Consider the following 16248-nt stretch of genomic DNA (forward strand, 5'->3'; position numbering starts at 1 on the left):
ATCTCGAAAACCTAACCTCAAACTAACCTCTAAACGTGTTTGGCTTTTTAAAATAGAATTAAGAATTAAAATCTAAAACAAAATGATAAAACGTGATCAAGAAACAATTAATAATGAAATAAACACAAATTTGTACTTATCCGTGACTATTTATAACACAAAATCTTCCAAAACCCAGGAGCGAAATTATGTAGTACTTTCATTCACAACCTCTCAAGGTCATCCATGGTGGCCAGGTACCCAACCAAGATGCACAGAGTTACGTGTTGCAAGCCTGCTGAGTGTTTTGTGGCACTCCCACACCAATTTGGACTTGAATTCATTGGAGTCAAGAGCCTTGAGTTGAGTGAGCTGCCTGACAAGCGGTTCAGTAAGCTTGACTATAATTAGTATTATTGCTATCTTACTTGGGAAAGGTGAACATTTTAAATTCGGTTGTTGAGTTGGGTGAAATTGTTTTCTTTTGAAAGCTACTCTAGTATTCGAAATTTAGTGAAGTGAAAAGTGATAATTTTTTATTTCAAAAATTATTTCGAAGGGAAAAGTGTAAATTTAAAGTATTGAGCTCACTATAACCTTAGTTTCCGTTTCCTCAATACTTCCCATTAGGGAACTTTGGACTATAAACGGCGAGGTGCAACTAGTCCTGGGTCTCCCCACCATTGAAAGCCATACGCTAATAATAATAATATTAGAAATTTAGTTATTAAATGAAATTGTTTTAAAAAGAATTGAAGAGAAAATACTAATTCGTTCAGCTTTAACATTTCAATGCCGAGTCAGCCATTCTCTATTCTACCGGTCAAATGTATCACAATACAGTCTTGACGTAGGAAATCACCCATGAACTGAAACATTCCCAGTTATGTGTGTCAATTTTAGATGAAAGATCAAATTAAAGGAATATCAGAGCGGTAGTTTCTAATATCTTCAATATATGTTTTATTAAGTACTTGAAAAAATTGTAATTTCGGTTGCAAAACCCTCGATTTTAGTATCAGATTACATTTCCATGGTTCTTAGAGTATTAATTTCTACGGATTTTTTAAATGAAATCAACAATTGAATCCTTACAAATGTTTTATTAACTTAATAAATAATTCAATTCATTGTTGAGTTGATATGGTCATTACTATAGTGAGATTGACTTCAAACTGTCAACAATGACCGTTTTCACACTGACCGATTATCGGCCAATATTTATTGTAATGCCACCCACAATGTTCTCCGATTGGCTGAGAATCAGGTGTTGGTGAGAATAAGCCAATCGAAGGACATTCTGGATGTTGTGACGATAAATGTTGGCCATCAATCGGTTAGTGTGGAAACGGCAATTGGTTGGATGAGAAGCTTTGATTTTATTTATAAGGAATGCTGAGAATTTAAAATTTCAAGTGAATTTCACGGTATCAAAAAATTAGTACAACACAAGTCTAATTCATTCTTTCCTGTGTCCAGGACTTGACTTAAATTGAATTTTTCATGAAAATCATGGAGCTAGATTAATTTTACAGTCTACAAAGGCCTACAAATCAGATTCATTGATTATTTTCTGTGTCTATGACAGTCTATAAACTAAGAAAACTCGTGAAACTAAAGTCATTTTGCAGTCTACATACAAAATTAGTGTTTAATGTTATGGTGAACTATAATAACCATACATTAAGATGCGAGTCTACACATAGTCTTCACCCGCACCGTGGACTGTAAATCATTGCTCTAATATTGGCACTGACTTTATTGACATGAATACAATAGCACACAAACACATAATACAATAAATTGCCTTTAGGCGGCGGTAGCGACTGGAGTTCTCAAACAATCAGGTTCATTCATTCTTTGTCATGTCCAGGATTGACTATAAAATATTAAAAACTTCATGATACTAAAATCATATTACATTATTTACTGCAATGCCAGTAGTTTGCCACCATTATGGCTTCGCCTTGTATAATATAACTAGCTGGCCCGGCGAACTTCGTACCGCCATGCAACTCATGTAAAACTTTAGCTGGATGCACACCTGAGGAGGCGCGATGTGGCATTTTGAATCCAGGTGCTTCTTGCTTATTGGTTTGAATGGAAGAACTCACACACACTGAATCGGGTATGGCGTTGAACGGTGTCATAAGGCAATCTCCATAAGATCAACACTTTGTATCACCATGCCGCGCCTCCTCAGATATACTTAAGCCTTAGCTTAATCTAATGCACCATATTTTTTTACTTTCCTTGCCCTATTACCATAGGTAAGGAAAGTATTGCTTTCCGAAAAATTAAGGTACCCCAATTTCCAAATTTCTATACGTTTCAAGGTCCCCTGAGTCCAAAAAAGTGGTTTTTGGGTATTGGTCTGTCTGTGTGTGTGTGTGTGTGTGTGTGTGTGTGTGTGTTAAGCTACGTACACATATTCGCGCTTCCAACCCGCACCGAGCACGCTCCTCCTCGTACCGCCCTCGTACCAACATCGAACCACAGTCGCACCGCCCACGCACCCATCATGAACGTATGGAAGATGTTAGATCTTCTCGCGTTCCCCGGTCGAACGACTCTTCGGCTCGCCGTCGATCATCAATCGCTCTGCTGGAGTGACGTTCGGTTGCGGAGCAGAGCGAAAGTCTGTACGCACCTTAAGCTGCGTACACATATACGCTCTTCCAACCCGCACCGAGCACGCTCCTCCCTCGTACCGCCCTCGTACCACCGCTCGTTCCTCCATCGAACTACAGTCGCGCCGCCCACGCACCCATCATGAACGTTACGGAAGATGTTAGATCTTCTCGCGTTCCCCGGTCGAACCATTGTTGCTCCCCGGTCGATCATCAATCGCTCTGCTGGGTGACGTTCGGTTGCGGAGCTGAGCGAAAGTCTGTACGCACCTTTATGAGTGTATGTGCGTCTGTGTACACGATATCTCGTCTCCAATCAACAGAATGACTTCGAATTTGGAACTTAAGGTCCTTACACTATAAGGATCCGACACGAACAATTTCGATCAAATGCAATTCAAGATGGCGGCTAAAATGGAGAAAATGTTGTCAAAAACAGGGTTTTTCGCGATTTTCTCGAAAACGGCTCCAACGATTTTGAATAAATTTATAAGTAAAATAGTCATTGATAAGCTCTAGCAACTGCCACAAGTCCCATATCTGTAAAAATTTCAGGAGCTCCGCCCCATCTATGCAAAGTTTAATTTTAGATTCCCAATTATCAGGCTTCAGATACAATTTAAACAAAAATTTTCGAGTGGAAAAGATTGAGCATGAAAATCTCTACAATTAATGTCTAGTAACATTTTCACCTAAATTGAAAAATAAGCCGAAATTCGAAAATGTGATTATCCAATTGCAAACTGTTGGCAACTGTTGATTCTATTAAATCAACAGCAAGTGAAGTTCAGTTCAAACTAGCAAGTGAATTGCAAAAAGCCACAACAAGCCGATCTCATTTGCTGAGGCCGTGCAACTGCCAAAGAAGAGGACCGCACCTTCTACATTATCGAGTGCCGCCTCCACTGCTGCAGCCAGGGAGTCTCCGCCCCGGACCAAGAAGCTGTCACCCAAGGAGAATGTGATCATCCTGAAGCCAGCAAAATAATGGAACGGAAAAGGAACAAAGCGGAAAAATTCGAGAAACAATAAAGAAGAACATCACCCGTGAACAAAATTTGAACATTAAAAAAGCCGTTGATGTCCGTGGTGGGGGTGTGCTGTTAGTGCTTCACCCAAGGGCCAATAAAGAAAATGTTTTGGGTGATAAGGTCCTGCAACATCCAACATAAAGGTAAGCGAGCCACAATCCAAATTGCCAAGAATAATTCTGTATCACGTCGCTGCAGATATAACTGCTGCTGAATTGGCAAACGATGTATTTGAGAGAAATCTCGAGTCATCGTCATTGAGTAGGGAAAATTCTTGAAAAACTTCAGGCCGATTTTTAAAATAGGACCGAAAAACAAAAACACCGTGCACTGGGTAGTGGAGTGCACTGGTGAATTAAGAAAAGAATTTATTAACAAATCGCGGATTGGTATTGATTGGAGGGTGTGCCGAGTTGGAGACTATGTTGCCGTCTCTCGTTGCTTCAAGTGCCAAAAAATTGGACATATCAGTAAGCATTGCACTCAAGCACAAACACCTGTGCTCACTGTTCCACTACAGGACATGATGTTAAAGAGTGCCCTAATAGAGACAAAAAGCCCTCATGTTTAAATTGCCGCAATGATAAAAAAGCTTTCGATCACAAAGTAGGTGACAGAGAGTGCCCTTCCTATCAAAAAGCGCTACAACAAATAATTGATAGAACTGATTATGGAATCTGAAAGAAAAATATTTAATATACTGAGGATAAATAAAAATAATAGTGATAGTAAAATCAAGCAATCAACCCAACACAAAATGATTACTTTAAATTCCATCCTTAACAAAATTGATAGTTTCTACGTAACAACTAATACTGATAAAAGTAAGATAAGTCTGGTTTATAATTTTGGTGAGAGGGTTGATGTTATGATATCTTTTACAAAAATAGGAAATATTATTAAAACATCCAAAGGTCTCTCTCTGCTTAGAAATAAAAAGTATTTCTCTCTTGAAGAATGGAATCACCTGAATGTGTTACTGATTCTAATTGTATAAGAGTTTTGTTTTCTGATAAGAACATTCCTATTTTCATATTAATGATGGTGAAAATGGGGTACTTATTGATCTTTTGAATAGAATAAATGATTGGAGTAAATTCAATTACCCTTTGATTATAGGAATTGATTCTTTTAACAGAAAGTGAAACTTATTTTGATATTCCTGCCACTGAACTCTTGAGTACTGTCATAGGAGCTAGAGATTTGAAGTTTATTTTTTATTATCGAGGTTATTGTGAAATTAATTTTCTTAATATACCTAAGCTATCTGATAGTCCGGGAGTTGAGTACCCTGTGGGATTCTTTGAAGGTAATAATAAACGTGAAGCATTCATAAACTCTATGATTGAATTACGGACCCTACTTCAAAACACTGATAACGAAAATGCTAAAATATATAAAAATATTCTTCTTAGGGTCACGCATAGAAACATGTCAATATCAGGTGATGAACTAATAAGCGTCCTGAATAACAATATGAACATCTATGATAATAATTTGAAAAGATTCCTATTCAAAACAAACTCTAAATACCGAATGGGATATTGCTTGGAGCAGGGTGGAAGTTACGTAGAATTTCAAGAGGATACTTTAAAATTCTCTACTAAAGAACGATATGTTTTAGTCACACGTAATACTACACTTATGCTGAATAGCGAATTAATAAAAACTATAAATAGAATAACTCTTCATGAGTGTAAACTTCCTAAAATAAAATGGTATGACGGTGTTCCCGGCTGTGGTAAATCTTACTTTATAGTCTCGCATCATGAGCCTGGCAAGGATCTAGTACTCACTCAAACACGGGCAGGTATTAAAGCAATCCGTGAAACTGTCATTGAAAGGTATGGTCGAAAACATTGTAATCGTCTTAAGCTTGATTACAGGACAGTTGGCTCATATATAATAAATCATAATCAGAATAAAACATACAATAGAGTTTTTATTGATGAAGCTCTACTTATGCATGCGGGTTACATCGGTTTTATTGCTAACTTGAGTAAGGCCTCAGAAATAATTGTAGTTGGTGACGCAAACCAAATACCCTACATTGAGAGAAGTAATTATGCCACAAGATGGCATAAAATTTCAGAATTCTGCGAACCTTTTACAAAACAAACGGTAACTCGTAGATGTCCTATCGATGTTTGTTTTGTCCTTTCCACTGTCTATGAAAATATTACGACGCTTAATGAAAGAGCTATCTCAATTCTGCCTACTTACAGAAATGGGGAATACCATCTGATACAACCCGACACTTTGATATTAACATTCACCCAAGAGGAAAAACTTATGGTGGGTGATACTATAAAGTGGAGAGAGGATGTTGCACTTCACACAATCCACGAAGCACAAGGGCTAACTCATAAAAATGTTATTCTAATCAGAATTAAGTACAAGGAGAATGAAATCTATAACAGCATGCCCCATGCGATTGTTGCCTTGTCTAGACACACTGAAACTTTCAGGTATTTAACAACCAGTCTGGTAGATGATGCTGTGGACAAACTAATTAAGAAACTTAAATTCATAGATAGTGAGGGGCTTGTTAATGGAACAAGGAAAAGAGAAGTGGACCTGATGATATAAGTTATGAGTGACACTGAAGAAGTTCTTAATATTTTAGAAACAGAAAATGAAACAGATGTAATCGACGATTATTTGAACTATCACTTTCACGAGGACAGAAATAAAGATGCTGAGTGTTTCAATATTATGTCTATGAATATACGTAGTTTGAATGCTAATTTCGATCAGTTTATTTGCTGCCTCAATGAATTGAAAACTGATATTCACATTATAATATTAACTGAGACCTGGTTGACTGCAGATATGCCGTTCATTTTCAACATTCCTGGATATACGGCAATAAATAAGTACACTAAACAGAATAAATGTGATGGATTATGCATGTACATAAAAGATTGCATAAGATTCAATGAAGTTTCACTCGATATCACTGATGCCAATGTAGTTAGTGCTGACTTAAGAATTGATGATTTTATTGTGAAGGTGATTGGGGTTTATAGATCACCAAGTAATCAAAATATTGATAATTTTCTTAATAGTCTGAGTAATGAAATCAGTAAAATTCCTAATGGAATAAATGTATGTGTGGCGGGAGACATGAATATAAATACACATTCAACTAGTGTTCCTGTTCAAGATTATCTGCATATTTTCAATAGTAATGGCTATAAGTCTTACATAACTGGTGATACCCGAGTAACAACCACAACAAATTCTTGCATTGACCACATTTTTTATAAAAATTCAGGCAACCATTCTATGTCCATTAAAGGAGTTATATTTAGGACAACCATAACTGACCACTACGCGGTTGTACTGAACTTGGTGAAGGTCCCTATCAATAAGGATAATAGAAACGTATTGATAAACACATTAACTAGAACCAACTATCATGCACTATTGGAACGCATAAGGAATGAAGATTGGGAGAAATCTATACCGTGAATGGAAGCATTGACACTATTATGGATAAATTTGTCGATCGTTTGACCAGTCTCATCAATCAATGCAAGAAGGTAAAAGTGATACCTAACAGACTTCGTCCCCTGAAGCCCTGGATATCTGAAGGCATCATAAGATCAATAATCACGCGGGACAAAATGCATTCTAGACTCAGAAGAGATCCTAATAACAATATCTTAAAGAATGAATATAAGGCTTATCGTAATGGTTTGAATAAGATCATAAATCATGCAAAGGAAGTCTACTATAAAGGGAAAATTGAAAATTGTAATAACAACAGCATGAAGTTGTGGAAGTGCATAAACGAAGTTATAGGTGAGGCCAGTATCAAGGAAAAGAGTACTGAACTTGATGCTCACTCCCTCAACAATTATTTCACAAATGTGGGTAAATTACAAGCTCAAACTATCAATATCCCTGATAATACTGGTGATCGATTTCCTGCAATACAGATCGATAACACGTTTTTTATGAGACCAACGTGCCCAGTTGAAGTTGAGGCAACTATTAAAAATCTAAAGAACAACTGCAGTCCTGGTATTGATGGTCTAGGTAATATTACGCTGAAGAAAATAGCCAATTTTATATCTCAACCTCTCGCTTTCATTTTTAATAGATGCTTTGAGGAGGGATATTTTCCCGAGCACCTCAAATCAGCCAAAATAAAACCTCTATTCAAACAAGGTGACCCGACTAATCCCTGTAATTATAGACCGATTAGTCTTATCAGCAACCTTGCTAAAATAATGGAGAAACTAATAAAGTCAAGAGTTGTTTCTTTCTTGAATCTTAACAAAATAATCAACAAGAACCAATTCGGTTTCCAAAATGGTAAAAGTACATCTGACGCTCTAATAAAATTCATCAATACTTTATCTGATAAAATAAACTCCAATAAGAAAACTATTGCGGTCTTCCTGGATATACGCAAAGCTTTTGATACAATACCTCATAATACTTTGTTCAATAAACTGGAGTCCTATGGTTTCAGAGGAGTCTCGCTTAAATTGTTCAAAAGCTATCTGAGTAATAGAACCCAGTCCCTAACCATAAATGATCAATCTAGTGTAACTAACTTAACTTCTTATGGTCTTCCTCAAGGTACTGTACTTTCTCCCATCCTTTTCATACTCTATGTAAATGACTTTTTAAATTTAAGACTTCTAAACTCAACTGTGATATCCTTTGCAGATGATACTGCAGCTATTTTTCACGGTAATTCATGGAATGAAGTTCATACTATAGCTGAAAATAATATGCTTTTAATTAAGAAGTGGTTAGATAAGAATACCTTAAGTTTAAATATTGAAAAAACTAATTACATAACTTTCTCTGCAAATAGAGTAGGGCAGCCTAACGAGAATCAAGATTTGAGACTCCATTCTCAGTGCAATTTAAACTTGGGTAATTGTGATTGTCCCACCATTAAAAAAGTCAATAATACTAAGTATTTGGGAATTATAATTGATGAAAACCTTAAATGGGATGTTCATATTAAATACATATGTAGAAAAATTAGATATTTATCTTTTAAATTTTACCAAGTTAACAGAATTCTTAATAAGAACCACCTGAAAATGATGTATCATGCTCTAGTCAAGTCAATTCTGCAGTATGGCATAGTTGTTTGGGGAGGCTGTTTCAACTGTCATATTGCTGAATTATTTGTAGCACAAAAACTGATAATTAAAACTATATTAAGCAAACCCAGGCTCTATCCAACGGATATGGTTTTTAGTGATTTTGAGGTCATGACTATACGTCAATTATACATAAAAACCGTAATTGAGTACTTAATAAAATATAGATCCGATTTTCCTCTCACAATAAACTCTACTCTTAATTATTATAATCTAAGGGCCACTGCTAACAAATATGTAACCTATAACACTAATATTGAATGTATAAGGAGGCAATTAATTTACATAGGTACTAAAATAATAAACCTCATTCCAAATCACTTTCTCATGGACAATAAGATCAGCGGAAAAATTAAACTGGATATAAAAAACTGGACATACAGTAATTTCTTCTTCCATTTAGATATATGACTCGAGATTTCTGCTCCAGCATTTTTTTTTTCATTTTTCAGTGGACTCGCTTACCTTTATTTTGAGTACCTATTCCTCTGTTTTCTTCCTTCCCCCCATTTCTCCCTTCCTTTTTCCTCATTACTTCTCTTCTCTTCTTTGCCTGCCTATTACATGGGAAACCATAGTTGGCTAGGTATCTTCCTCTCTTTTTTTTCTCTTCTCCAACACACCCAAACACTAAGCCCATGGTTTTTTATATTTGTAACATTTTATTGTGTTTTATTTGTTTCGTAAATCTTTGTAATTTTGTTTTGTCTTGTTTTGTGTGTTTTTAATAAATTGAATTGAATTGAAATGATATTTTACAGACACATCCAACGCAAACGGCATTCTTATCGAGTGTTGACCTTCACACGCACTGCTCCTACCAGCTGCTCATGCCTGAGGCCATTGCAGTTGTGTGTGCGCCTAAATATAAAGAGTAAGTCAACAAATATCACAATAATCCTCCTATTTCGCATCCTTTCTTATAAAGAATATCTCTTCGAACGGATTTTATCCATTAGGGTTACTGGTGATTTGAACAATTTCTGTTCATTTGTTCTCAATAAATCTGAGAAAAAGCAAAAAAAAAAACGCTGAAAAACGCTAATTTTGGGCGTATCTTTGACGTTATTGCAAATTCCTTCTTACACAACATTATTACACCCTAGCTGAGCTTCTGTACTAAATTTGAACATTTTCTGTTCATTTGTTCTCGATAAAGCTGAGAAAACGCTGGAAAAGGCAGATTTTGGGCGTATCTTTGGAAATTTTTCCAAATCCGTTCTTAGTGCGCCTCTAAAGGGCCAACTGAACATACCTACCAAATTTGAACGTTTTTGGTCCGGTAGATTTTTAGTTCTGCGAGTGAGTGAGTCAGTCAGTCAGTGAGTGCCATTTCGTTTTTGCAGCTATATTGCTGCTATTTGCAAAAAAAAATTGGCACTTAGATCGCTTTGAAATGAAAGTATTCAAATGTTTGAAGCTAAATCTATATCTATCTATACTCGTGACAATCAATAAAGTGAAGAATTGGAATTAACATGTAAGGAATATGAGAAACATGTTTGAAGAATCATACCTTCTGAACTACTGAACTGATTAACTTGAAATTTTGCACAAAGATTCTGCATTTTTGGAGGATGGTTGAAAATCTATTTTCATTTTTATCAATCAATCAATTCTAATTTTATTATTAAAAGAAGTCTATTAAATTTGTGGTTCAAAATTTAGTGAACTGATTAACTTGAAATTTTGCATGAAGATTCAGGATTTACCGAGGATGGTTGTAGGCCTATTTTCATTTTTCAAGATGTCACTGTCATATATATATATATATATATATATATATATGTAATATATATGAGATGTCACTGTTGTGTGCGAGTCCAGTTGATGGTCTAAACTGGACTCGCACACAACATTGACATCTTGAAAAATGAAAATAGGCCTACAACCATCCTCGGTAAATCCTGAATCTTCATGCAAAATTTCAAGTTAATCAGTTCACTAAATTTTGAACCACAAATTTAATAGATTCTTTTAATAATAAAATTAGAATTAATTGATTGATTGATAAAAATGAAAATAGATTTTCAACCATCCTCCAAAAATGCAGAATCTTTGTGCAAAATTTCAAGTTAATCAGTTCAGTAGTTCAGAAGGTATTCTTCAAACATGTTTCTCATATTCCTTACATGTTAATTCCAATTCTTCACTTTATTGATTGTCACGAGTATAGATAGATATAGATTTAGCTTCAAACATTTGAATACTTTCATTTCAAAGCATCAAAAACATGGTCGGCATTGAATAGGGTACGAACTCATAATGGTAGATGTGCCTATCTGATGCATAAGTGGGGGAAGGCTGACTCCCCTTTCTGTGAGTGTGGAGCAGTCCAGACTGTGAGACACATAGTGGAGGAGTGTCCCAGATCAGCATACACGGGTGCACAAGAAGATTTCCTGGTGGCTAAACCAGCATCAATAGCCTACTTAAATACCCTGGAAGCATGCCTCTAATTTCCAGGTCAAAAGTGACTAAGATATTTTCATTCGTTTTATATATGAATTTTCTATTGTTTTCTTTTTTTTCGAATTTTGTGATCATAAATGTGTTGTGTATACTGCCATACGCTAAATAAATAAATTTCAAAGCGATCTAAGTGCCAAATTTTTTTTTGTTTTTTCGTTTCAAAGTGATCTAAGTACCAATGCCAATGCCCTTCTACACGATCTATGTTCCAAATCAATTTCTGTTAGTTTTCATAGCCTCTCATAGAATGCGCTGTGTCTATGTCCAGTGGCAGTGGTTTTCAAAGTGATCTAAATCCATTCCACCAGCTGGCAGGCTGTCATCTGTTTGTGAGTTCGTTTACCAGAGAACTAGGCTACAGAAGGTTTCTCTTTCTATTAAATTTAATATAAATATATTATTAATATCAATATAATGGGTGATGTCATAGCCACCTCTAATACAAGGCCGCGGCCTACGATATTGCAACGTCGCAGTGTAGGCCTAGAATCTAATACATGATTTCTATCTTTTTCATGAAATCTAATCAGCTGGTATTTTTTTAAAACTTTTTCACTGCGACGTTGCAATATCGTAGGCCGCGGCCTTGTATTAGAGGTGGCTATGGTGATGTAGGTGATGTAGCATTTTCAACAGAAGAAAATGAAAATTTTGAAAGGAGAAAAGGTCGAAAAATGGAAGTAACCCAAGAATGAGATTAGTTTTTTGGACTTAGACCCATTTGAAAGTAACTGGCACCGGGCTTAGACCCATTTGGAAGAAACTGGCCTCGGACTTAGATCTTTCTGCTAACCTGTCCCTTTTTTTATTTTTTACTTTATGATTGTTTTAGTTATATCGTTTTAAAACACATGGACACTTTTTAAATTCATGAATTATCTTAAAATAATAATACAGTAAATAAAAAACTGGTTTTTAAAAATTGGAGTGTTTTTATTGGTTTTCCAAAAATTTTAACATTTGGCACTTAGATCACTTTGAAATTAAAGCATTCATTTAAACAATGCAACTATAGATATCGTTGAAAATTAAATGATAACTTCCACCTTTCTATTATTGAAACTATTATGAAAAGTTTAAGTTCTAATAGCTGTTTGTGTTTTTTCAGTAATCAATGTTTTTGCCTTACACCCTCCTACGGAGTGGATTACATTGCCGGCTGTCGGCAGTCAGGCTTTCATCCGCACCCTTCAGAACCTCCACTTTACATGGTAACAATTATCACAAACTTCCATTAATTCTTCAATGTTGTTTTCCATCACGAACTGCTTAATGTCAAATAACTTCTTGCAATTAAAATGAACGACTAGCAGTCAGATTTTTCCAATAAATGAATTAATCACTTACTGTGACAACGAGATCTTTCGGCAGGTCCGCCATCTTCCTGGTTGTCAACCAGGATTAATTCATTCATTGGAAAAAGTACTGACTGCTAGTCGTTTTTTTTAATTGCAAAACGTTATTCCATTATTTTTCTGAAACACATTAGAATTAGAACTATACCGATTTATACATATTTATCATTTATTGAAAGTAAAATATTATTCGCAGAACTGAGAAAATAATGTTCACTGGAAATTTATGACAGTTCTAATACTACTTTACATTGGGGATAGGAATCATTTTCTTGATATGGCTTATAGTACAGTTGAACTCTATTCGTGAAATAGTAGGTTTTATAGTGTAGTACGGAATAAATAGGGTTTCTAAATTTCTCCACTGAAGCATTCCAGTCCTTAATGTTTTACTTCTCAGTTCTATTCAAATAATTTTGTATTCCAATATGTCAAAGAGTGAAAATTATAATGAATAAATGTAAAATCAAATTCTTATGTACACATTTTATTACAAATGTATTTGTAACAATAATATATATCGTCAAAATACAAATTAAATCAATGTAAAACAAGAAACATGTAATTTCACGCATTAATGTGTTAGTTAATTTAGTTAGGTAATTATTTAAAAAGCCAAATAGAATAAGTATTCTACAAATTTTAGTTAAGCGCTAAACTTGTTAAATCTAATAATGTAAACTCACTGCTGGCTCTCAAGTTCTTACTTATGCCAGCAGTCGCCAAAATAAAGATAAATTAAGTTTTGATCTAATAATTAAGTTTAAGTTTTGCTTATTTGTTTAACACTTTGTAACTTAATATATTGTAATATTGTAATTTTGTTTTGGCAATAAATTTCAATTTCAATTTCAAAAAAAAAGAAAAAAAATCAATGTATAGTTTAATTTGACGTTTATCAATGCATTGTTAACAATGTTTATGATACTAAAGATTGTTGTTCTTATTATATTAGGCTACTATAAAGTACATAAACAATATGGAATACTCGAAGTTTATTATCAAAAACTTTTTCAACACTAGCACAGCCTAAAAAATATTTTTTTTTTTTAATGTAATTTAATTTCTCGCCATAGTTGTTGGTGGTAGATGAAGATGTGACCCCCATATAACGTAACGTGTCTTCTTCTCGAAAAGCACTATTCTCTAATTCCCTCAGCCTCTAGTGTTGTATTGTAGACATTTCATTCAATGATTCGTCATGTCACAAACAAAAAATTGAACTTAAATGCTCGTTGGTACATTCATAACAAGCCTTTAGTCATAGAATAAACAGTATAGAAGTTTTACTCATCAAGTTTCCATTACGAACTGCTTGTTAATAATCACTTTCGAACAACTAAATTACGACATAGCTGTCAGGTATTTATAAATAAAAGCTATTAGCTTTTACTCACATTTGTGGAGCGCTTTCGGACACTAGGCCCTTCCTCAACATTCGTGTGTTGATGATGTTGTGAGGTGTGTTGATGAAGGGGCCTAGTGTCCGAAAGCGCGCGAGTAGAAGCTAATAGTTTTTCTTCATAAATACCTGACTGCTATGTCGTAATTTAGTCGTTCAAAACTGATTATGGAAGTTTTCTCTGCTTTAGTTTATTCATAGCACATAAGAGAACTAACCATAGCTGTCATATATTTTTAGTTATAGTGAGGTCCACGTTATAATGGCAGTGAAGAAAGATAGGAGAAAAACGTTGCCAAGTCTCTCCATTTTGCCACTGATTGTACACAGCTGTTACTCAATTCATCCCATTAAATTTGATCTAATAATAATTATCATTTCGTTGATAAAATAATCAATTTAATGTCAAATTAATCAAGAAAATATATTTTTCAAAATTTGATTCAAAAATTTGCTTCCATAACTAAGATCAGATTATTATTTTTATACAAAACGGAAATGGCTGTGATACACCAATCTGAATTTCAAAACAACAGAAATTAAGTTATTTGGTGGGTATTCTATTCCAATTTCTTTTAAAAATAATAGAAAAATAGAAACCCTTTTCAAAATAAGTAATTTCAATGGAAATAATTCTGAAATAACCTTTCAATATTATTTATACCGGTACGAGTAGCTCTATCCTAAACGTGTAGGCTAACTGAAGCATGGATGAAGTCTAGGATGGTTAGTTATCAACTTTTAAAATGTCATTTCAGGTATTTTAATTTGTGTGTCTCATACGGTAATGTCTGAAAATTATTTCATTGTTCCAAAAATACATTTTAAATCAATATTATAAGACTTGTGTAACAAAGTATTTTGATAGAATGAAGAAAAAATGGCGGCTGAGTTACTTTTGTACAGTCACTGTCAAAAGTGAAAATGAAATATTCTGGCAAACTGACAACATTGCAAAGCTAGAGAGAGATAGCGTTATCTGCTTTGTTGTATGATAGAAAAGGACAGCAACAGTATTGTCAATCGTACACTGCCATTATAACGTGGACCTCACTATAGTCTCATAATATGCTACTTTATACGTTTTATTATTACAATCTAGTATAGTTGGCTATTATGTGGCTTTGTTTTGGCTTATGTGTTTACTGTGGACTTGAAATGTTCATTATTCGATAATTTATTTAATAATTCCAATGTCTAATCTACTGATTTTCTGTTGATAGGTCGCAGAACATGTGAAGTTTGTAGAGGGAGCACCTTTGGAAGTGGTTGACTTCAGAAAGCGGTGAAATTCTGACATCGTATGATAGCCGATCCTAAGTAATGATCACACATTAGGAGTCGATTGTCCAGTTGACTAACCCATCAACTACTTGTCAACTAGAATGCAAGTGGATTGTCCAGTTGACTAGCATATCAACACATTTCAACTAGACCCCACTTACATTGTATGAAGCTCGTATTCACATTATGCTAGAGCATTGTCTAGTTGACAAATCTCAACTAGTTGATTAACCCATCAACTATTTGTCAACTAGAATGCAAGTGGATTGTCCAGTTGACTAGCATATCAACACATTTCAACTAGACCCCACTTACATTGTATGAAGCTCGTATGCTAGAGCATTGTCTAGTTGACAAATCTCAACTAGTTGACTAACCCATCAACTATTTGTCAACTAGAATGCAAGTGGATTGTCCAGTTGACTAGCATATCAACACATTTCAACTAGACCCCACTTACATTGTGTGAAGCTCGTATGCTTGTGCATTGTCCAGTTGTCTGCTACTCTATCGACTAGCATTGTGTGAGCGCTGCTTAAGATGAACATTTAACAAGCATTCCAAAATGACTAAAACACAGCAATTAAAACAGCACTACGTGTTTGATATAATCTGCACATAAGAAAAAAACGCTTTTTGCCTTATTCTTGATTGTTATAAGACTAAAGAAGTACATAAAATGTGGCAAATTAAAGCCGAATTTACTAATGTAAATTAATGTTTTTAATAATCAATGCAAATAATTTGTAATTCAGATTTAATTATTATTTGTAAAAACCAATATTATTTATTAAACTTGTATGATATTATAAATATTTGAGAAATTGAGAATTGAATTCATTTTTTTTATTTATTCAGATGAATACTGTTTATTATCTTAATATAATGATAGTCACGTTTCATAAAGTCGCAACGAATACGCTGGCTTAGACATGTTGAGATGATAAATAGAAAAAAGTTGCC

The 16248-nt window shown here is 34.5% G+C and overlaps 1 protein-coding gene across 1 annotated transcript in view; it reads left to right on the forward strand.

Moving 5' to 3' along the window:
- The window catches only part of LOC111050100 (AMSH-like protease), a 29695-nt gene extending 13582 nt beyond the window's left edge, over positions 1-16113 (forward strand). Inside the window, exons 7-9 of the mRNA XM_039420022.1 lie at positions 9534-9646; positions 12353-12455; positions 15225-16113. Of these exons, the coding sequence (XP_039275956.1) occupies positions 9534-9646; positions 12353-12455; positions 15225-15290 (282 nt within the window). The 3' untranslated portion in view covers positions 15291-16113. The remainder of the gene's footprint in view (positions 1-9533; positions 9647-12352; positions 12456-15224) is intronic.
- Positions 16114-16248: the final 135 nt, after the last annotated feature.

This window comes from Nilaparvata lugens, chromosome 2 (genome assembly GCF_014356525.2).
Source record: "Nilaparvata lugens isolate BPH chromosome 2, ASM1435652v1, whole genome shotgun sequence".
NCBI lineage: Eukaryota > Metazoa > Arthropoda > Insecta > Hemiptera > Delphacidae > Nilaparvata > Nilaparvata lugens.